This window comes from Protopterus annectens, chromosome 5.part1, assembly GCF_019279795.1.
Source record: "Protopterus annectens isolate FY-2018-M chromosome 5.part1, PAN1.0, whole genome shotgun sequence".
Lineage (NCBI taxonomy): Eukaryota > Metazoa > Chordata > Ceratodontiformes > Protopteridae > Protopterus > Protopterus annectens.
In genome coordinates, this window is record NC_056736.1 from 343,926,073 (window position 1) to 343,949,772 (window position 23,700).

At 41.3% G+C, this 23,700-nt stretch overlaps 1 protein-coding gene across 1 annotated transcript in view; it reads right to left on the reverse strand.

Moving 5' to 3' along the window:
* Positions 1–23,700, reverse strand: part of INPPL1 (inositol polyphosphate phosphatase like 1) — a 1,746,155-nt gene that overhangs the window by 305,964 nt on the left and 1,416,491 nt on the right. The window contains exon 20 of the mRNA XM_044073026.1: positions 21,130–21,243. Coding sequence (XP_043928961.1) covers positions 21,130–21,243 — 114 coding nt within the window. The remainder of the gene's footprint in view (positions 1–21,129; positions 21,244–23,700) is intronic.

Genomic DNA, 23,700 nt, shown 5'->3' on the forward strand with positions numbered 1-23,700 from the left:
TGGGTCTTGTGAGGTCAGCAGATGTGTGGAGTCTCATGATTGCAGATCTACACATGTAATCAATTTCAAGGAGGCCATCCCTTCTTCGGAATGGGGAACATATAATCTTGACATGCACTGATTTTTATAAATCATTTGGTGAGCATGAAGCATCCTTCTTGTTTTCCTATCTAATATATCCAACGCATTTTGTGGCCAGTCAGTCACTCCAAAACTGTAAGTTAGGACAGGAAGATCAAACTGGCTTCATGTGTACAGTTTGTGTGGTGTTATTTTAGGGAAATCAGGGAAAGGGAAATTACCTAGTTAGTGTTCATTAAATGGTAAGTCAAATCACTAACTGTACTCAGGGGATGGCAACAATCAGCACTGCCTAGTCAATTATTTTATTGAAACTACTGGAATAATCTCTCTCAACCTCTCACAGCAAGAAATCTAGACAAAGTCACAAATAATTAAAAAAATCACAAATACCACAGCACCCAGGAAGGAGTTCGACAGCGTAAAGAAAAAAATATAACAAAAATCATTCACCATATAACGCTGTCGCAAACGGCAGTGTCGACTGTTAAAAGCCAAGTAATCCAGGCTGTGCTTATCAGAGCACAACCACTGTTCCAAAGCAAATAGGAAATGCTGTTAGGTGGAACGCCACACAAACTGTTCCTCTTCAGGAAAGCGTAAATAGATAAAATGTATGGGAATATACAAAAATATTGTATACATATGTATCAAACGCATATTTGTTGTGTTTATACACCTCAGAAACAAGTAATTTCATGTATATATATATACCTTCGTAATTTTTAGCAGTTTTTAAGTTACAATTTTAATGCATTTAAATGGGTTTTAACGTGTTTTAACTATATTTTTGTATATTCCCATACATTATGCATTAGTACACATGCCTAAATGTATGAAATTTTGTTTGAAGTGTAAGTTTTGTTATATGTATTACATACCAATTTTGCTTAACTGTACGTAAAGGTTTGTTGAACAAATGGAATATACATTCGTCAGTGGCGCTTTAAGCTTTGCTAACCAGTTTAGCTATGATTGGTCAGTAAAGACTATTTAAATGTGCTTCATTAGAATAAGTTGTAAAAGTTTGAAAAAGCCTAGCAGCGAAAGCGCTCACTTTATTTCTTGTTAATAAAGCTGCTTTTATCCTATTGGAGTTGATGACTGCTATTTCCTGACTTTGGAGCAGTGGAGTGGATTTTATCTATTTACGCTTTCCTGAAGAGGAACAGTTTGTGTGGCGTTCCACCTAACAGCATTTCCTATTTGCTTTGGAACAGTGGTTGTGCTCTGATAAGCACAGCCTGGATTACTTGGCTTTTAACAGTCGACACTGCCGTTTGCGACAGCGTTATATGGTGAATGATTTTTTTTTTTTTTTTTTTTTTTTTTCTTTAAAGTCACAAATAATGGTGGGACAAAGCCCCAAAAATACGGACAAATTTTACATATTGCGCCTGTAAACTGTGATAGTTGATAGAATAACAGGTTTTGCATTATCATGTATTTCCTGGGGGATATGAAGTCTGAAATTAAAATGTCTGGCACTATTTTTATTTACTGACTTCAATCTTCATGTTGGTATCCTGCAATTCCACTGATTGGTGGGGTTACATGATTATGTATGCAAATTATAAGCTAATCAGCATCTCTATTTTTGGCCAGTTGTACCTACTTTTCATGGGCCTTTGTCCAGATTTTTGATGTTTCTAGGTTGAGAGGTATGCGTATCTCGCAGGGAATCCTAAAAGTCCGCCAACTCACTTCACTCCCAGAAAATATATTCCCAATTACCTCTTTCTTCCCAATCACACCTCCAACATTTGCCATCTACCTGAGGAAAAATTCTCTGAAGTCTGCTTGGGATATAAAAATATATGTGCAAACATTTCCAAGCAAAAATCCTAAATCTTCTAGATTTTGTTGCATACTTGGGAGACATACGTATATCCTCCCATTATTTCTTTGTGAACTACTTATCCAGTCTCTCTTCCCAAATCCTTTCAAACCTCCTCTGATTGATTCTTATAGTTATCGTGCAATATTTTATATGCTCTACAAATTATTCCTTTTTTAATGACTGCTTCTGTTCTAGATTCTACTAAAAACTCTACCAAAGTTGGTCTTTTGTTTAGGATTCTTAGAGTTATCGTGCAATATTTTATATGCTCTACAAATTATTCATTTTTTTAATGACATCTTCTGTTCTAGATTCTACTAAAAACTCTACCAATGTTGGTCTTTTATTTAGCCCCCCCCCCCCCATTTAATTCTCTTTGCCTGTACTCTGATATCAATCCTTGACACTGAAGGCAATCTCTAACCTGAAGTCCAAATAAATTCTTGGCATTTTCTCATTCTATCTTCCCCTCTCAGGTTATTTGCTCCCAATACCTTGGTTCCTTTGTCAGTTTTCTCCGGTAAATTCCAGCTTCCTCTTGCTTATTGTCTGTATCCCTAACTGCAGTTATCCTTATTGCAATACACTCCTTTCTCATGTTGGCTTAGTTCTTAGAATACTTTCTGCTACCTTATGGATGTAATATTCTGTATAACTGTTATTCTCCTTATAGTCCTACATATGAAATCCCAGTCTCTCCTTGTTTTTGAGTTTCCCCTCATTTCAACATCATTCCTTTCCACTTTGAATTATAGTTTCTGCTTGTGCTATGTATAGGAGCCTTAACCGTGTAGCTCTGAAATACCCCTTCAAATTGGCCATCTACCTGAGAAAAAAATTCTGTGAAGTCTACTTGGGGTTTAAAAATATCTGTGTAAACATTTCTAAGCAAAAATCCCAATCTGCCCTGTTCTACTGGAAGAATCAGCTTATCCCACTTGATTCTTGCCGCCTTCCCCTCCCAGATAAAGTCCTTCAGCTTTTTATTAATTGCTATCCACATCTCCTCTAGTTGATAAAAATATGCCTGACCTGTGTAAGACTAAAGGGACTAAAAACATTTTGACTGCTTGTATCTTACTATCCATATCACAGAGCTTCCATATTCTCAGTTTTTGTATTATCTTTTGTTTAGTCTTTTCCCACATATCCTTAGCTGCCACACCAGAATCATTTTTAATTCATACTCCTAAATACTTCATTTTATCATGTCCCCATAAATAAGGATATTGCTGAACCAATTTGTGTGTGGGTACATAATTTACCGCTATTGCCTTTGTTTTAGCTTCATTGATTTTTGCATCCTGAAAAGACTTGAAGCTGTTTCAAAATGTTCCACAACACTGCAGTGTCTCTTCCTGGTTTTGTCAGGTATAAAATATCATCTACAAATAGAGCCAGCTTTTTTTGACTGTCATACCAATTATATCCTTGAATTTATGAGTCCCTTGTTTTCTTTGCCAATAGTTCTAAATATAACTCAAATGACAAAGGGAAAGAAGACACCACTGCCTGCTTACTTTCCTCAAGCAGAAATGATCAGAAAGGGCCCTACCCACTTTAATTTTCACCTCTGATCCCTCATATATCCTCCTAATCAATCTTAAAATTTCTTTCAGGAAATGCAAATGCTTCCACTGCCCTGCTCATAATCCCAGCTTACTCTATCAAATGTTTTCTCTGCATCAAGGCCCACCAACAACAATGGTATTTTCCTACATTCTGCTTCTCTCTGGCTCATCAATGTTCTGTTAATGTTGTCAAATGTTTCCCTCCTCTCCACAAAACCACACTCATCTAGATCTATATTTATCAATTTTGGCATTGTCCTATTAGCCACTGGTCGATGGTTTGGAGGTCATCTTGAAGCTGAGCTTATACAGTAGAGTGGGATTTGTTTGACCTGCAGATGACCATACCATCTGCATAAAGAATTAGAGGCATATAAGGATGATCAGATGGGAGTTTGCAGATAAATACTGAAAATAACAGAAGGGCTAAAGTGGAACCCCAGAGGACTCCTTTCATAACAGGAGCTGTTTCAGAGGTGGTGGGGGGCTTACTTTCTCCTTGAAACATCTTTTGGTGAGGAAGTCTGCAAAAGTTTTGCATCATCACTAATGCCTATTTCAATTAATTTATCAAATAATAAATAAAGTCAATTACATCTAAGACTTTTGTAAGGTCAATAAGAACAGTTCCTGTCAGGTTGCCTTTGTCCATATTGGATAGGATGTTATTTGTGAGGGAACAGAGAGTTGTTATGGTGCTGCATCTTCGACTAGAATCCATGTTGCTTCCTGGACAGAAGATGGTATTGATGTAAATAAACAGTAATTTGGTTGTAGATAATTTTTTCTAGTATTTTACCTAAAGTGGGAAGTACTGAATACAGTATTGCAAAGCAGCAGTTGGCGTGGGAGGTTTTGGAAATGGAGTGACTTTTACTGTTTTCCATATCTGATGCATAATCTTCTTAGTTAAGCAGACGCTATATAAGTGAGTGATAGGGTGAGAGATGAACCCATTACAAAGGTGAGTGAATCAAGGGGCTAGGTTATCTGAGCTGGGGGGGTATTTATTTGTATTTGGTCCAACTGTGTTTCAGTCTTTTGGTTCTAATCTTTTTGAAGTTGAAAAGTGGAATGTAAAAGGGGGAAGAGGGTGGCTGTGGAGATGGTAGGTAATAGTAATGGATAGTAAGATAGTAATGTTAAATTTGTGACAGTGATGGGCTACTGGCAAGGAAGAAGGTTTATTGGCATGTGCTTATATTCCTCAAATGACAAAGATATTCAAACTAAGAAGGATATTGGTGGAAATAATAACATGTTTTTGATAAGGTATTTTAATTATGGGTGGTGATTTGAATTTGATTTGTAACAGGGGAACACAGATGGGAGACAGATTCTTAAAGAAATGCATGAGAGGTGGAAGACATTACTGCAGCAACAAGAGATTAAAGAAAATTTAAATATTTCCCAAGAAACAGCAACTGAGCCAGGTTTGGATAGAACATGTTAAACAGACTTTACATATTTCCTAAGATACAGCAACTGAGCAAACTTTGAATAGAACACGTATATTGGAGGAGCACATTCATTTGAGTGACAGTATTGAGACTCATCCAATAACTGTATCTAACCATGTCTCTCAAAGGACTAAGATTCAGGGTAATAAAGGAGAGATAATGGTGCTTTCCTACGTAATCAGTAAAAAGAGAAAAAATTAAGAACTGGGCAATAGTTACAATTTGAAGGCTGCTAGGACAGATATAAACAGCCCCACAAGAGCAGCTTTCACTTGAGACAAGTTGAAAATGGATTAAAAAAAGGGCACAAATAGAGATGAATGAGATGTGGGAAAATGGGAACAAGAAATATTTAGAAGGGTTGGCAAAAATAAAATCAGTGCAGAATGCAAGGGGAAATATTTTAGATGCAGAACAACAACTGCAGAGAGCTAAAGCAAAAATAGGAAAAGATTCCTATTTTGTGCATTCCTGCACAACTCCAGGCTAATTATACACACACTACTCTCTCTCCTATACTCTACTTAGTCAGTACTCCACCTTGCATGTCTTCCATAAACTTTCTCCCCTATTACACATTAAATGGCTTACTCTCTCCTATGAGATAATTGGTCTCACTCCTATGAGATAATTGGTTTCTTTCTACCTGTGATATTTAAAAAATATATACATGATGTGTGTACTATACATATTGCATATATGTTCTTGATTTCTCCGTACCTGAATATTGTGAACCTGCTGAGCTGTATCTTTAATCAATTAACTCTAAGCAATATTTTAATGCATTTCACATCCTTTCGCTGTGTTTAATTATGTAAATGTACTTTTGGAGCTTTTCTCCCTGGGTCTCTGCTGAAAACGGGCTCCTGGCCCAGTGGGACAATGCCCGGTAATCATGTAAATAAATAAAATAAATAAATTTAGATAATATATACGCGTTTAGAAAAAAGATGCTGTAAAGCAGTTGCTTTCTGATAATAATCCAAGTGCAGAAATTGTTAGTGTACACTAAGTAAACAAAGTCAAAGCAGTGGTAGCAAATCTCAGATACATAGGTAGTTACTAGGCATGCAGTACCTAAAGAAAATTAGCTAAGGAGCCAATGTACTGGAACAGATACTTCAGGAAGAAAAATAAGAGTTGACAATGAGAGCAGGAGAAGACCTAGTTCTGGTATAATTTGTAACAGGGGCAAGAACAGGTGCTCTCATCAAAAAGGAACAATAAAGCAGGGAGTATAAGACTTTGCATGGTAAATATAACAACTTATAAGAAGACCTTGGAAAGAATTGGGAACAAAAAACAGGTAAATGACATGAATGACTGGAAGAAATGTGTAGGGCACCAAAGTATGTGACAAAGTCCAGACAGTTTAGGCTATTTTCTAGGAAATGTCTGCAGAGTAATTTTTACACACCAAACAGTCTTCAAAGGATCTTCCTTCAGTGGGGCTATGTTGTGCCTTTGGGAGAAAGATGATCCTTCAAAATAAGTATGTTTCTGCTTTTCTCCAGCATCCTTCTCCTGAAGGACTTGCAGATGTTGTACCGTTCCTTCAAATGATCTTGCCTGAGGCACACCATGCATAAATCATGGGCATCCAGAGGCAGGATCCTGTGGCTGCATCAACCACATTTCTTGAAACGTTAGGTCTTTTCCATACTAACTCTAAACAAAAGTAATACACTGGCATTTAATACTGGGAGACAGATTTGTCCAGGATAAGTTACTGCAAAGGTAAAACTTTCAGGCAATATTTTTCTAGTTTTAAATCCATTAAACTTCTAGATTTGACTTATAAAAGAAGAAAAAAAATGATGAAATAAATGTTTTCTCCCTTCACACCAACTGTACATTTTGCTCAGTGGTCTCTAAAACCAAATACTTCACCTCATCAATACATACAAGACATATGAGATCCAAGAACTTTACATGTTGGAGTGATTGGGTGATTGTATAATGCTATCTACTGTACATATGCTGATCTTCACACATTGGTCAAACTTCACTCCCTCAGAAACAAAAACAATTAATTTGAGTGATATTAGACGCTAATAGGTCAGAAGTGCACTTTATAAGCATACTAAGCCCATTTTTCTGTTACAGGATTAGATATGGTTAAGGGATGTTTACAGTCTAGAATTACAAATGATTTTTTAAATTTTAGAGAGAAGTGATGGATTACCATTATGGGGCATTATTTAAACCCAAGTTAAATGAAAATCTATACATTTGAGAGATTTTCTGTATTTAGACAGATGAAATAAGTATTTATATAGATTTTTGTGCTTCTTTTTTTATTTTTTTTGTATTGGCTACATGGATAGAGTAGAAGTTTTGTATGGATGAAGCAAAGTACAGTTGTGTACACTTACCATAAATGTAGATGTTCAGGTGTATTCACCATTGCAGTCCTGATTGCGGGACTTCCTGCTGTGGAAGCCCTTGGCCGGCCCAACTAACAGAGTAAAAATATCATTCCTTCTAAGGCTGGCAGATGCTCTTCCTGACATCAGTACACTTGGATATAAAGGGAGCCAGCCAATGCTATGACATCAGTTTTTTTCTTGCCCCTTAGAAGGTAGGAGTCCTCAGGATGAGCCATAAGCAAGGGGCACGGGTAGAAAAAGGGACCTGCAGGGTAAACACCCAGAAGTCCTCTGGTTAGTGAAGAAAATAGAAGCAAACTATTACTGTAAGCAAAAAGGGGAAGGAGACAGGGAAAGACTACTACAACAGTGAGCACACTCAAACATCTATATTTATGGTAAGTGTACACAACTGTACTATGTTCTTTGTGTTTCACTGTTACAATCCTGACTTGTAGAATGATTCCCAAAGCTGAGATGAGGGTGAAAGGAAGATTATGGAGAACAGAGGATGCTTTGCAACATGGCAGTGGCAAAACCTGCTCTAGACTTGGAAAAGGCTGATGAATGGTAGTGTTTGGTAAAGGTATGCACAGATGACCAGGTAGCAGCTTCCAAACTGTCTTTGGTAGGTACTCCCTTCAGGAAGGCAGCAGAGGCAGAAGTGGCCCTAGTACAGTGAGTCCTTACAGTTTCAGGAGGCTTTTTGCCATGATGTCTGTAACAAAAGGAAATGCAGTGGGAGATCCACTGGGAGATGGACTGTTTGGAGACCGGTTTCCCTTCAAAACCAATGGCAAAAAACACAGAACTGGTCTGATTTTCAGAAAGATTTAGTTCTGTCAAGATAGCAGCAAAGCTGTCTGTGTGTGTCCAAGACCACCTTAGGCATAAAGGATGGATTAGTCCTGAGTGATGCTTTGCCTGGGTGGAGTATAAGAAATGGTTCCACTGCCATGAGAGCTTGCAGGTCAGAGACCCTCCTAGCTGAGGTGATCGCCACTTAAAGAGCAGTCTTCCAGGTTTAGAATTTCAAATCAGCAGAAGCTGCCAGCTCAAAGGTGAGTACAGTCAATTTTTCTATAACAAAACTGAGGTCCCATGGAGGTGTGGGTTGTCTTCTGGGAGGTCTGATGTGAACCACTCCCCTAAGGAATTGCTTCATCAGGGGGGTGGGAAAAGATAAGAGGAAGAGTAGGGACATGGGCTAAAATGGCAGAGACGTGGATTGTGATGGAATAAAAGGATAGGCCTCTGTCCACCAGCATAGCCAGATAATCTAAAATGGCAGGGATATAGGTTAATTTGGGATTGAAGCCTTGCCGCTGACACCAAACAGAGAACCTTTTCCATTTGGCTGAGTATAATTTCCTACTGCTAGGCCATCTAGCCTTTCTTAGAATGTTTTGAACTTGTCTGCTTAGGGTGTGCTCAGTGTAGTATTTTGGTGAATTATCCAGGCTGAGAGTTTGAGTCTGTAGTCTGGGATGCACAAACCTCCCCTTGTCTTGAGTTAAAAGATCCACTCTCTCAGGTAACTGCCATGGTTTTTCATTGGTTAAAGTTAGTAGCAGAGGATATCAGTGCTGTCTGGGCAAGTCTGGGGCTATCAAGATGACCCTTGGGCCTTCTTCCCTGATTTTTAGAAGGACCCTTGGAAGCAGAGGCAGTGGAGGAAATGCATAAAGGAACAGATGACTCCAAAGGAAGGAGAAAGCATCTGTCAGCCAGGCTGTGGGTAATTTGCTCCTGGAAAAGAATCTTTTCAATTGAGCATTTTCTTTGGTGGCAAAGAGGTCTATCTGTGGCGATCCCCATTTCTGGACTATGCTGAGAAATGTTTCTCGATTAAGATGCCACTTGTGGGAAATCCATCAAGCTCCTGCTGAGATGATCTGCTGGAGTGTTTTGAGTCTCTGGGAGGTACTATGTCATGTGGTGCAGCCTCAGAGTGTGAGCTGTCTCCCAGACCTGGGTCTACGACGGTTGATTGAAAACTCACTTGATTGAAAATGAAATTACTAGGACCACTTCACTGAAAGCTCACTTCACTGAAAACTCACTTGACTGAAACTCATTTCGTTGAAAGTCATAAATAGCCTTTTCCCCACTGTAGTGCGACCCTGGAGTTAGTATATAAAGTAAGGAGGGGGGTGTGGGGGGCAAAGCCCCCACATATCTTGGTTATATATTCTCTTTTGGAAACAGTTATTTATTGCACTTTTAAGTATCACTGTGTATAGTTTAAAATGTTTATAATATTTGGAGGGCTATGCCCCCCACACCCCTACTTACTTTATATACTAACTCCAGGGTGGCACTACAGTGGGGAAAAGGCCATTTATGACTTTCAACTAAATGAGTTTCAAAGAAATGAGTTTTCAGTGAATTGAGTTTTCAGTGAAGTGGTCTTAGTAATTTCATTTTCAGTCAAGTGAGTTTTCAATCAACCATAGTAGACCCCTCCCAGACCTACATCGTTAGTCCACAAAGAGGGTAAGAGTGGGTACCCCCTTGTTTATGTACCACATAACTGTGGTATTGCCTGTTTTGACAAGCAGGACCATTGGTTTCCACTGATCTCTGAAAGCCACTACACCCTTTTGGACTGCCATCAGTTCTTTCCAATTTATGTACTTGTCACTGAACTGATCTTTCCATCTGCTTTCTTGGAAATGATCCCCACAGGTTGTCTCTGAAGCATCTGTGGTTAATGTTTGACCTTGAGGGATGAACCTGAAGGGGAGACCCTGGTTCTGAGCACATGCCTGTGTCCACCATTCAAATTCCTCCTTGAAACAAGGGAGCAGCTGAATTTCTTTCTCCAGGAACTGGCACCACAGATTCTTGAGGTATCACTGGACCTTCCTCATGTGTAGCCTTGCCAGAGGGATCATAAGAATACAAGATGCCATGTACCCTAAAGCTCTGAGGAATTCCCTGGCTGACAGGCATTATTTCTGCATAATGTTTTGGAAGTATAGAGTCAAGAAGGAGACCTTTTCTGGAGGAAGGAAGGCCTTTTGAAGGAGGGGAGGAATAAATAAGAGCCACAGGAAAACTATCTTGGTGGATGCATCTGTGTTGGATTTGCGATGATTTATAGTAAACCCCAAGGAGGTGAGGAGGGTCTAACTGAAGGCCAGATCCTTGATGAACTTTGACCAACCAGTGGCTTGAATGAGGCAGTCATCTAGATAGAGATAAATCTGGACCTCTCTTGTTCTAAAGAAAGCGATCATCGCAGGAGCTAAACACTTTGTGAAGACCCTAGGAGCAGCAGACAAACTAGAGGGCACCTGCTCGGAAATGAAGAAAACTTCTGCAAGATTCTTCTACAGAAAAGTGCAAGTAGGCATCTTTTAGGTCTAAGGTGACCATTAAGGCCTGAGGGGCTATCATGGGAAGAAGTTTTTGAAGAGTCAACATTTTGAATTTTGGTACCAGCAGGGACTTATTGTGGGTGAGCAGGTCTAGAAATAGGGCACTAAGAGCCCTCCTTTCTGGGAACCAGGAACAGCCTGAAGTAGAACCCTTTGCCTATTTGATGATGTGGTACTGGTTCCACTGAACCCTCTGGGCATAGATTGTGAATCTGAGAAAAGGCCTCTGCTCTTTGATTTTGTGGAACATCTGGGTAGCCTGAGTATCATAATGGCTTTTTAAAAGTGAGCCTGCAACCATCTAAGATAACGTTCAGGATCCACTTGTCTGAAGTAATGAGGGATCAGTTTTCTTTGAACAAGGCTAGCCTCCCTCCTAGTCTTCCTCCTGTCTTTTCTGGAGAGGTTGGGGGGTGGTAGGGGAAAGCAAGAGTCACTGCTGCTCTCCAACAGGGCCCTGTGGCCTAGGACTCCCCAGCCTGGGGGTTCTTGAGGACCACTGCCTGGGCTTTTGAGAGTGCTGCTGCCTTTGAGGCTTTTCCCTCTGAGGTTTCCTCTTGCTGCTTTCAGACGAGAGAAAGGATGAGTGTTTAGTGGGAAAATTCCTACTAAACCTAGGAGGCTGAACTTGGAAGAAGTCCTTGACAGTTTGAATAGAGTTTGCTTTATCATCCATCTTTTTTAGTACAACCTCAGCCTTTGGGCCAAAAAAGGAGTTGTTATCCAGGGGTGCATCTGTAAGTTTGGATTTGACATAGTCTAATAGGATCTGTTCCCTAAGCCAAGCATGCCTTCTAAAGACACAGCCAGATAGAGCAGCTCTGCTACAGGCCTCCATAGCATCATTGCCGCAGTGTAATGAGTGTCTAGCCTCCTGGGAGCTGGAATGGCAAAGGTCCAACAATTCCTTACAAATGTTCTTGTCCACCAGGGAGGATATCTGTTGCTTCATTTTAACTAAAATGCTTGTAGGTAGTTTAACATATGAGACTGGCAGATAAGGGTCCTCATGGCTTGGGAAGCAGACGTGTAAACTTTTTTTTACCACACCTATCGAGGGCCTTGCTTTTTTTGTCAGTAGGCAAAGGGTTATTTGAGATAGCTCTTGCTCCCATGGGACCTGGAGTGACAACCTCTGGGTCAGCAGAGGGGTTTTTGCAGAGGTATTTATGAGAGTCCAACACCCTGTAAATCTTGTCTGGTTTTTGAGGGGCTGGAGGTAGAGAATCTGGATTCAGGGATAAAAACATCCTTTACCACCTCCAATACAGGAGGAATAGCCAAGAATTTGTGTTCTGGGAAGTCAAGGAACTCTCTAACCCTCTTTTTAGATTGTGGGAATTCCTGTGTCTCTCACTGGAAATATTCCCTCATGGCATGGAGTGTTTCCCCAAAAGTGATGTCTTCAGGCGGTGAAGCTGAAGGCAGATTCTCCTCAGAATCTGAGTCTTCAAAAGAAGTAAGGAAAGGTCCCTCCTCAAGCAGACTGCTCCTGGTCAGAATCCTCATCTGAATCAGGAGGTTCATAGAAAGCTTCAGGGGTAGGATCCTTCTTCCTTTTCCCTGGGGAAGACTCCAAAGGAGGGTTGCCTAGCTCTGACTACGTTGATAAGATCCTCAGCTAATCTGACCAGGTCTTGATGATAACCTGTTGAGGTGAAGCCGGTAGGCATAGGCCTAGGACCTGAGGTAGAACCCTTCTTAGGAGTAGCTCTAACCTTAGGCTTAGGTATGTCCACCATCCTGATGCCAGTCTCTTTGTAAGGCAGAACAGATGCAGGCTGATGCCTCAAAGGAATGTTGCTGGTACAAGATCGTTCATCAGAAGCCGAGGTCTGCTAAGTGTCTCTGGACCAGAGTAACAAACTGAAAGCCAAGGCCTGTGTAGAAGCTGTGGGACCTGACAGAATGTCAGACTTGGTAAGGGTGTCAACAGAGGCCTGTGCCACCACTTTGGTCACAGAAGGGGCTGCGAAAGCACCTCGCCTTTCTCAGTGATAATGAGCCTTGGGAGACTGGCAGACCATGAATGCTCATCATCCGAAGACCTAAGCTTGTGTTTTTTCCCTTTCCTTCTTACACTTAAGGGAGCTCAACCTTGGGATGACCGGAGGATGCCATCAAACAATGCAAAGAAGATGGCAGACTAAGATGCCTAGCTAAGATTTTGGCCATATGCCTTATAGTCATACAATTGACACAGGCACAAAAACAGCAAATAGGGACATCGTGATTTCAGCTTAGACATGTGACACACAGTATGAAAGTCTCCATGTGGGATTTGCTTACCACAGCAGACACAATTGTTAACTTTATCTGACATAAGTTAAAACAAGAAAGAGAGTTCCCCAATAGTACTTAGCTTTAGAAGATTTCTCTCTGGTGCAGACTGACCAACAAGCTGAAACACTGCTTCGGGCTCCGACGTCAAGAAAAGACGGACGTCATGGTGTCAACTGGCTCCCTTTATACCCAAGAGTACTGATGTCAGGGAAGGGCATCGGCAAGCCTTATGAGGAGAGAAATTTTTAATCTGGTAGCCGGGCAAGCCAAGGGCATCCACAGCAGGAAACCCCACAAGTCAGGACTGCAAGGGTGACACATGAAGAACATCTGAAAACTATGGATTTAATTTATGCATGCTTCATGTCATGTGATTTTGATCGGTTATATAAGCAGAGCTCTACTTGTGTCCCACAACACTGAAAAAGCCTGTAAATGAATCCCTGGGTCTGCTGAGGGGCTGAAGGGCCTGTTTACAGAATTCAGTATTAGCTTCAGTGCTCTGTGGTGCTGGATTTTTCTTGGTGATTCCAGTTGCTACTCTGTGCATCACTGGTCATATTTGTGCATCTACTGTGTGGATTTGTTGTATTTTTTTTATGCTGAAGAACTTCTTGTTGGTTTTTGAACTATTTTACTAGTTTTGGTATTTCTCAAATGAAAAGAATGGACGGCGCAGTGGTGCAGCGGTAGCATTGTCGCCTCACAGCAAGAGGTTCTCCGGTTCGATTCTTGGCTGGGGTGCCTTCTGTGTGGAGTCTGCATGTCCTCCCTGCATTCGTGTGGGTTTCCTCTGGGTGCTCCGGTTTCCTCCCACGTCACAAAGACATACGTCTGGAGCATTTCTCCCTGGGCCTCCACTGAAAATCGGCTTTGTTCCAAATTGGACTTTCCCAGTTAACAAAATGTTAAATAATTAAATAAAAAAGGAAACTGATTTCATGGCTTCTCCCAATCTTCAATCATTGATGGCCATTGTTTTTCGGCAGAAGTGGATGATGTCAGTTGCATGCAAACATGTGAATAAGCTGACTTAACTCAGCTGACTGCACACGAACAGCCAGGAACTAACAACGGTGATTTAACTGCACAAAATGTTTTTCCATCCTTATATAACATAGTAAAAGGCTGCTTTTGATGGTATGGCATCTTCACTCATTGAAAGGATATACTGAGCAACAGACTGTTCCTCATGGCCTCAAGGTGTATACTGAGCTTGGCATTGGTAGTGATAAGTCAGCATTTTCAGTTAAGTGGTGCATGTACAACATGTCTCCTATCTCGTGTTTTTAAAGATATTGGTATAATTGTATGGGGCAATTTGGTTAAACTAAATGATAATGCAAAAACACCTTTAAATCAGGTGCAAATACAGTGAAATGCACCAGGATACATATGAAAAGTATGGATGGATTGGGATAATGATTCAAGAGCCAGGAAAGAGATAAAGTTAAAAAGAAACCTGGGGGACTACAAGGTGACACTCTTCTTGGAAGAGGTTATAATGTAGTGTATATTTTGCAAACAATGTGGTAATACAGGGGGAGATGCAAGACCAAAAATGGAAAAGACATACAAACTTGCTCTAACTTATAGCTCTTACACAGATATTGACTGTGCAGATTCATCACCAGTTAATAATCGGTGTACTTTTTATTATTTTATCTGCAGGCCCTTTAAGATCAAATGGGGCTGTGGAAAAAACAGAAATAAAATTAAATAAAAAAAGTTAGTGATGATTCAGGATCTGCTGAAATAACATGTGAATCCCCTGTCCTCCTGACGAGATGTGAAATTGAGGTCCTACATTTGCCTGAGTTGGTCATAGATGTAAAAGATCCCACTACACTTACTGAAGAAAAAGTAGTAACACTGTCTTAGTATTATTTATCCCATGTACATATCCACTTATATTACATTTTGCAATTACATTCATTACTATCGTTACTATTGTCATAGAAAATCATACCATCTTCATTCCTCTGCCATTTTAGCCACAACAAGGTGTATTGGGAATTTCTTTGGCATTCTGGCCAAACTTCTCCAAATCAGTATGAATACTCTCTGTGGTCTCGCCTGAAAAGAGGTTCCAAATCTAGTAGAACTAACTTAGTAAACAAAACAAATGAAACAAAAAGTACAGTTGTGTAAGATTTTACCATAATGGTAGATGTCCTTCTCTTCACTGTTGCAGTATTCATTACAATAGGGATTCCCTGCCAAGGCCGGCCCGACGTCTGACCAGTATACCAAAGCCGTTAGTTTGCTTTAAGGTACGTTGTACGTCACACGTATGCTCCTCGCGTAGTTTTGGGCATAAAGATGACATCTGGATGTACCATGCTCAGAACTGAGAGCCCCAGTTGGAACGCCATTCCAAGGGTAAAACAAGAAATCAATACATCCAGAAGGGGGAGGAGGCAGGGAGTGAATACTGCAACAGTGAAGAGGATGACATCTACCGTTACGGTAAGATCTTACACAACTGTACTATGTCCTTACATTTCACTGTTGCACTATTCATTACAAACATGCCAAATCTCACGAAGAGAGAGAGAGAGAGAGAGGAGGAAGGACCAGTAGAGCTCTCTTGGAACCCATGAAGGATGGCCCTAGCAAAAACAGCTCTAGCTCTGGAAATTCCATCTAACTTGTAGTGCTTAGTAAAAGTATGCACACACAAGTCCAGGTAGCTGCCTCAAGAATAGAGTTAGTATCCAAACCCTTGAAGAAAGCACCAGAAGAAGCCACAGCTCTAGCAGAATGAGCCTTAACAGAAGAAGGAAGGCTCTTACCACGAAAGGAATAACAAAATGAAATGCCTTTAGAAATCTAAGAATAAAAAGGTTGTTTCAACACAGTCAATCCTAAAGACCTAGGATGAAAGGAAACAAACAGCTGATCAGATGTACGAAAAATCTTAAGTCTTATCCAAATAAAATCTGAGTTGTCTATGCACTTCCAATATGTGCAGCACCTTCTCACTAACACTGTGGAGAAGGGAAAAAAAGTGGGCAAATGAACAGACTGATTAAGAGAAAACTCATTCACCACCTTGACCATAAAAGTAGGATTAGTATGAAGAGACAGCCATAAGGGCTTGTAGCTCAGACATTAGTCTAGCAGAAGTAAGCATTAACAAAAGTACAGTCTTCCAAGGACAATGCTGTAAGGAAGGTGAAGCAGCAGGCTCATAAGGAGCCTGGATAAGTTTTTCTAAAACAAAATTAATATTCCAGGGAGGAACAACAGGCTTCCTGGGTGGCCTAAAATGAAGGATGCCTTTAAGATATTGCTTAGCAACAAATCTAGAAGCTAAAGGAGGTGATAAAGGCAGATAAGCAGAGATAGCTGATAAGTGGGCCTTAACAAGAATAAGCCAACCCAGCATTGAGCAGTTCACAAAGATAGAGAACCACAGAAATATCTACAGAAAGTGGATCCAGGTTATGAGAAAGACACCAAACAGAAAATGTCTTCCATTTGGATAAGGAGGATTTCCTAGTAGTGGGTTTCCTGGCCTCCTGTAGGACCCTAAGCACCTCCTAAGAAAAAAAGGTGTCTATGTGGAATCAAAATCCTACCACTCACAGTGTCAGTTGAAGAGTGGACAGGTAAGGATGGATAAAAGATCCTTTGTCTTGTGTGAGTGGGTCCACCCTGTGAGGTAACTTGTGATGATTGTCCTTGGCTAAATGCAGGTAAAGAGTGAACCAATGCTGTCTCAGCCAAAAGGGAGTCATCAACAAGATTTTGGGAGCAATTCTGTTGCATATTGAACAGGACTTTTGGAATGAGGGGAAGGGGAGGAAAGGCAAAGAAACATCTCCTTCCAACAAAAAGAGAAGGTGCCCACATTCCACAGCAGAGGACCTAGGACTTTGGCACAAAATTGAGGAAGATGTCTGCTTAGAGGGGAGGCAAATAGATCTACTTGAGAAGTACCCCAACGGTGGACAATGTCCAGAAACATATCCCTGTGAAGCATCCATTTGGGGGATTTAGTTATGGACCTGCTCAGAGAGTCTGCCACAATGTTTTGACCTGAAGGAATGTAAACTGTCTGGAGAGTCGCTTGATACTGGATAGCTAGTTCCCACACTAGGATTGCCAACTGGCATAGAAGATAAGATCTTGCTCCCCACATCACTGTGGTATTGTCTGTAAATACCTTGAGAGGTCCTGTAGTGGAGAGCGGATGGAAAGCTTGAAGAGCCAGCAGAAGAGCTCTTATCTCTTTGACATTAATGTACTTCTTCTGTTGAAGAGACAACCTTACCCCCTGTACCTTTAGGGAGCCAAAAACTGCTCCCCATCCCATGTCTGAAGTGCCTGCGAACAGTTCCTGAGAAGGAAAAGGAAGCCCTGGATTTAGAGAGAGCTGCTGGATCCACCAGCAAAGTTCCTTCTTGAGACAAGGAAGAAGAGGAACTACAAAGTCTAAGGGATGTGCATATTGAAGCCAAACTGACTTCAGGAGCCACTGAAATTTTCTCATGTGCACTTTGACCAGAGGGAGCATAGAAACAGTGGATGCTATGAAACCAGAGTTCTCAAACTCCCTACCCTAGAAGAGTTTGAAAGAAGGAAGTGAGAGTCAAGGCCTTAGGAGGAGGCAGGGATGTCAGCATAGGCACCGTCAATCCTGCATCCTAGAAAAACATGATCCTGAGGAGTCACAGAAGACCTTTTGAAGTTTATTGTGAACCCCAGGATCTAAAGAAAGGAAATGGGAAAATGAAGATTTTGCAATAGGATCTGCAGAGCTGAGGCCTGAATCATCAAGTGGTCCAAGTAAAGAAATACTCAGATCCCCCAAAGCCTGCAAAAAGCAATCACAGGAGCAAGGTATATGGTGAATACCCTTGGGCCAGTAGATATGTCAAAGGGCAAAGCAGAGAACTGAAAATGCCAGGTAGCAATATAAAAACTTCACGAAAAGTGGATGGATCAGAATATGGAGATAAGCATCCTTGAGATTCAGAGACAGCATATAAGCCTAAGGAAGCAAAAGAGGAAACAAAGAGACAACATTCAAAAAGTGGGCACCTTCATAAAAGTGTTTAGATGAGAGATGTCTAGAATCGGTCTCAAAGTACCCTCTTTTCTGGGAACTAGAAACATTCTGGAGTAAAACCCTCCCCCTTTAGGCCACAGGCACTTCTTGAATAGCACCCTGAGACAAAAGGTCTCAAAGTACCTCTGAGAAAAAAGGGAGCTGGGAATTACACCCCGGGGATCACTTCTGTGTCTCTGCTCGACAGTGGCAAAAGAAAATAATTTTCTTGGGTGGAGTAAGCCAGGGAACCTTGTTGGCTAGGCTTACGTAGGCCCTTGGGCCAATAGCCTAGTACCTACCTATGAACCTAAGCTGTACCCAAGGAGGCTAAGGAATGCCCATAAAAGGGGGAATGGGATTTCCACACCATGAAATACCCATGGTGAATAATACACAGAACCCAAGAATCCTGAGTAATCTGAAGCCAAACAGGAAGAGAGAGAAAGGCGAAGAGAAAGAGGAACATGGCTGGGAAGAGATGGGTTAGTCAGACAGCACCTGTTTTATCTGGAAAGAAAGACTTCAGAGTCCCTGAAGTCTGAGTAGCCTTAGCAGGAGGAGTCTGTTTGCCACTATTTTGCCCTTAGTAGGAGGGCAAGATTGCCTGTGAACAAAGGCAGGCTTACTGGTGTAGTTTCCTTGAAATTTAGGAATAGGAGAAACAAACTCATTTTGAGCTCTTGTAAGGCCTTCCCCTTACCTGAAGGTACTTAAGCAAACCAGCAGCAGCTTTGTTTATTATCAAGAGGGGCATCCATCAACTTAGCCTTGATTTAATCAGGCAATGGCTGAAGTTGAAGCCAAAAATAACTCCTCATAACTGAACCAAAATCAGCAGCCCTAGAAGTGGCACCTGCTGCATCATAACTACACTTGATGGAATGATAAACAACATGAGATGAAGTCCTTAACAAGGAAAGAGCAGATCAGAAATAACCTGACAAGCCTGAGAAGGAGAACCAACACATGCCTGGACATATGGGTCTGATAATTAATAGCCCTAGGTGCCAAGGTAGCTGAGGTGTAAACCCTTCTTACCTAGCCTTACCATGGTTCTGCTATCTTTATCAGAAGGCAGTAACTTGGGCAAAGGAAGTAAATGAGACAGCTTGTCAGAGGCTACACATACCACCGAGGGGCCAGTAGCAGGACATTTGACAAAAAGTTACAGTCCTCAGGCACCTTATAAAACCTATGAGGTTTCTTGGGAGCAGGGGCCAGAGAATCAGGAACTTTAGAGGCATTGGAAAATACATCCAACAAAGCAGCTAAAACAGGAGAAATAGCAGAAGATTTCAGAGATTCCATCTGCAGCAACTCATAGTACCTCTTATGGATTTCAGAGACCTGAGTACAATCCCATTTAAAAAAATTCCATCATCCTGGAGATTGTGTCCCCAAAAGAAATTTCATGGAAGGGAGTACCAGGACTGTTAGATTCCTCTTCCTCTGACCCATAGTCCAAAGGAGAAGGTATTTGGGAAGGGTAAGCAAGGGATTTCTCATCAGAATCCAACTCCTCCTCAGAGGACTCCTGTTTCCTGGGCCTTTTAAGAGAAGTTGAGGACCAAGGGGAGGCTGGAACAGAAACCCCCTGAGGAGGTTTTAATGTCATCAAAGCATTAAACAAACCCTGAATGAAGGCCTGCCACTCACTCTGTAGATCTCTAGGAGCATCTGCTGTAAAACTTAAAAGCTCTGACTCAGGACATCATTCAATAACATATGATGGGACTTTTTCCCTAACTAAAATCTGAGGAACACCCCTACACCCCTCGGAAATAATCAACCATGGTTCCCCCTGCATGTCCAAAATGGACACCTGCAAAGCCTTATCAGACGCGTTGAAAGCCAGATCCCTCCCAGTGTCCAATTCGGTCACGGCAGAGGAAGCCAAAAAAAAGCCGTGCAAACCTCCAGGTTTTCACTGACTTCAAGAGAAATATTCAGTAAAGGCTGGACAGTGGAAGATTCCAGTCTTGGTTTCTTAACCTTCTTCCTTAATGGCTGACCCTCAGGGTGAAAGCTGCTACCATGGTATCCTTAGTGAGAAGATTAGGTCACTGACTCTCCAGATACAAAACAAGGGAAGAAAGTCTACTTTGCAGAGTCTTGGAGATGAAAGCTTGATAGACAGAGCAGGTCATATGGTTGTGAGAAGCACCTAGGCAAAATAAAAGACTGTTCGCTGTGGTCTTTATGGGGACTGACTCAGCATCATTAGGACTGAATTTTGTTAAACCTGCAACAGGAGGTTTTTAAAAAGACACATGGAAGCCCCTAAACGAAGAACACACTAAACAAGAAGCCAAGAATCCATGGGCATCAAAGACCTTCTTCTCAATATACTACACCCCTTTTGAACAAATATTCAGATCTTTCCCAGCTTTTCAGGTTTGAAATATTTACTTTTTTTGACTTTTTCTTCTACAAACCCAAGTCTTTTCAAAGTAAGGAAACACCATTGCCTTTCTGACTGTGTATTTTTGTAGTCTGAACTTCCCACAATGTTCTCATTTGCTGACACTGTGATCAGGGTATAAGCAGAAAAGGCTCTGTGAGTAGAATTGCTAAGAGGCTATTTGTCTACAACACTTACTGATTTAACAGGTAAAGACTCAGATGTATACCAAACTTTGCTGTGTGTGTGTGTGTGTGTGTGTGTTTTTCTTTTGGGGGTGGGGGGGGGGGCACGGCTCCAAAAAGTTCAATTTCACTATATGCAGAATAATTTATTTCCTTCAGCAGTGTGGGAGATGTACAACATTTGAACACTACAAGAAGAAATGAAGAAAATGCATCTTAAAGCAGGGTATAAAAGAGCACCATCTGTATACCTACATCACAGCAGTCCACAGGAAGCCTGAATTGGTCCTAAAACGGAAGGAAGCCAAAGCTTTTTCGAAATTCAGGCTGGAGATGATACAAGTAAGAAATGCACTCAAAGCTTATGAGCCACAAGTCACTAGCTAAATACATGTTTCCCACTTACCTGGGCTCATCAGTACACTGTACATAGAGACTCCTCTTCCCATCCAGTAAAACATCAGCTTGTTAGAGACATTACGGCATGTGGAACCTACCTTCCAAACAAGTAGAGTAGAACTCTATGAAGAATTTTGTCCTGCTAGCAGTCTTGACAATAGCTTCTATGTTTTCAAATTCTATGCAGGCCTGGTCACTGGACTTAGACAGACCTATAAGGAAACAAAGGATGGAAAAATAAGATGAAAATACAGACAGCTGGAGCTGTTTTTACTCTCAAATTTACTGCTTCAAGATCTTTGAGGCACCATCCAATATTCAGTAGTTTTCTCTGGATTCATGTTGGCTCATTAATGGTAATTTTGATGAACAGATTTAAAAAAAAAAACTGTTCATCTAAACCACCTTCGATGAACTCAGTGTTTTTCAGGGGGGACCCCCCCCTTATTACCCAGACTAATAAATCTATATCTCTATATACACACACCAATGCCAAGGTCGTACAACAGTGGAGAAAGAATGAAACTCCACTGTCATCGAATGCACTTTTGGTGAACAGCACTTGCCCTTTTTGTATTTGCTGAAATTATGTTTGATCACACAACATGCTCCCTTTTCTTTTTGCCCCTTTTCTCCCTTAAACATAGTTTTATGACTGCAGTGGTTAAACACTCTAACTTAAGTATTAGCAAACTTCTACGCTAGCAGGCTGAATGTCCTATACTAGTACACAAATTTCAGTCTCAGTTTCTATTGACTTCTCTGTAAAGTGTTGGAATATAATAATGTTTAGCACATAGTGCTGATGTCAATCATGTAATAAAACAGTAACCAACATTTTGTTTCACAGTGATGTTTAACAGGCGTTCTTAGCACCAATATGCTGAGACAAAGATAGTAGAAAAGCAGAAAGTGCATATCTTATTTTCAAGTTTTTACAAGCAGCAAGAATATGAAAACAACAGAGAATGTGAAGGAAAGTACAGACGTGTAAGTAAACTTACCATAACAGTAGAAGTTTGAATGATCACTGCTGTTGTAGCCCTAGCAATATGGGCTACACCCTACCAGGGATATAACAGCTGACCAGCTTCTAAAGTTTCAGGGCAGCTTCCACATTGTCAAACTGTCAGGCATTTTGATCTGAGTTAACTAAAAGACAAGTTTGTCTGCTAAGCCCTTCAGAACTTGCCAACGGACAGAGGGAGGCTAGGTCCTGAAGGACAATATAGGAAAAACAAAAAATAAATAACTCCACCCTGGCATAAAAAGCACACATAAAAACAAGGGGGGTGCTGGGAGCAGCTACTGAAGTGGTGATCATTCGAACATCTACTGTTATGGTTTATAGGTTGATACTAGGCTATCTGCCCTAGGGCATTTATAAGCCTAGCCAGAGTGTGTTGGCTTTCGCCACCCTTTTAGATTAGTAGACTGTGCCTCTGTATAGTAGGTCACAGAAGATAGCCCTTTTAAGGTTAGTTTACTGTGCCTCTGTCTAGCAGGGACACAGAAGAGATCCCAGGGGTAAACTTATGATCTCCCATCCACTTGTCAAGATTTCTCTTGAAGAGGGTCAGTGAGGGGCTCTGCCTAACATGGATTGGGATTTTGTTCCAGAGTGAGGGGAGCCTCTGGGATATGAAATCTGTCCCTCCAGCATGTCCTATTTATTTCTGTGCTGAGGTTTAAGTCCCTGGAGCATGTAGCTCTAAGGGATTTGGATTTCCTGAGGTGGAGCATGTCCATTAACTCTGGGTTGGACATATTATACGTCAGGCACAGATCGCCTCTGAGTAGGCGTTAAGCAACTGAGTAGAGCTGGAGTTTCCTTAGCCGAACTGCATAGGGCATCTGTTTGAGTCCCTTGATCCTCTTGTTGAGGTACTTTTGGGGTCTTTCCAGTTGCTGCAGGTGTCGGGTAAGTTACATCCCAAATGGGGCATTGTATTCAAGTATGGGCATGATGAGTGATGAGTAGAGGGGCACAATGACCTCTCTTGATCTAGATGTGAACCCTTTCGTGATAAGATGGGCTATATAGGTCTTTCTAACCACTTTGGCAACGTGATTATCAAAGGAGAGACTACTATCTACTTGGGTCCCCAAGTCCCTAATTACTTCTTCTGTACTTAATGGATTACCACCCATGTGGTAATTTGTGGGCAATTTGTTTTTCCCAAAGGGGATGACTATGCACTTTTTGGCATTTAGCTTTAGGCCATGGCTCTGGCACCAGTTATCTGTCTCTGTGAGACCCTTTTGCAGGATGCTTGTGTCAGCCGGAGAGTCGATTATGGCACCCAGTTTGCAGTCATCTGCGAACTTGGTCAGCCATAGTCCTCCCGTGTTAGCCTGTACCTCAGAGAAATATATACCGAAAAAGAGAGGTCCCAGGACTGAGCCTTGTGGGTTGCCACTTGTAACTGATTTAGAGTCTGACATGGCACCTGCAATTCTGACCATGTGGGTTCTATCCCTGAACCAGTTTGCAACCCATCTTGTGACATAGGGGTTGATATTTAAGCTGGTGAGCTTATTTATGATGCCCGAGTGGGGTATTGTGTCGAAGGCTTTTGCGAGGTCCAGGTAGGCTGTGTGGACTACCTTTCCTTCATCTATGGCCTTGCTAACTGTTTCAAAGAAGTCGACCAGGTTAAAGAGGCAAG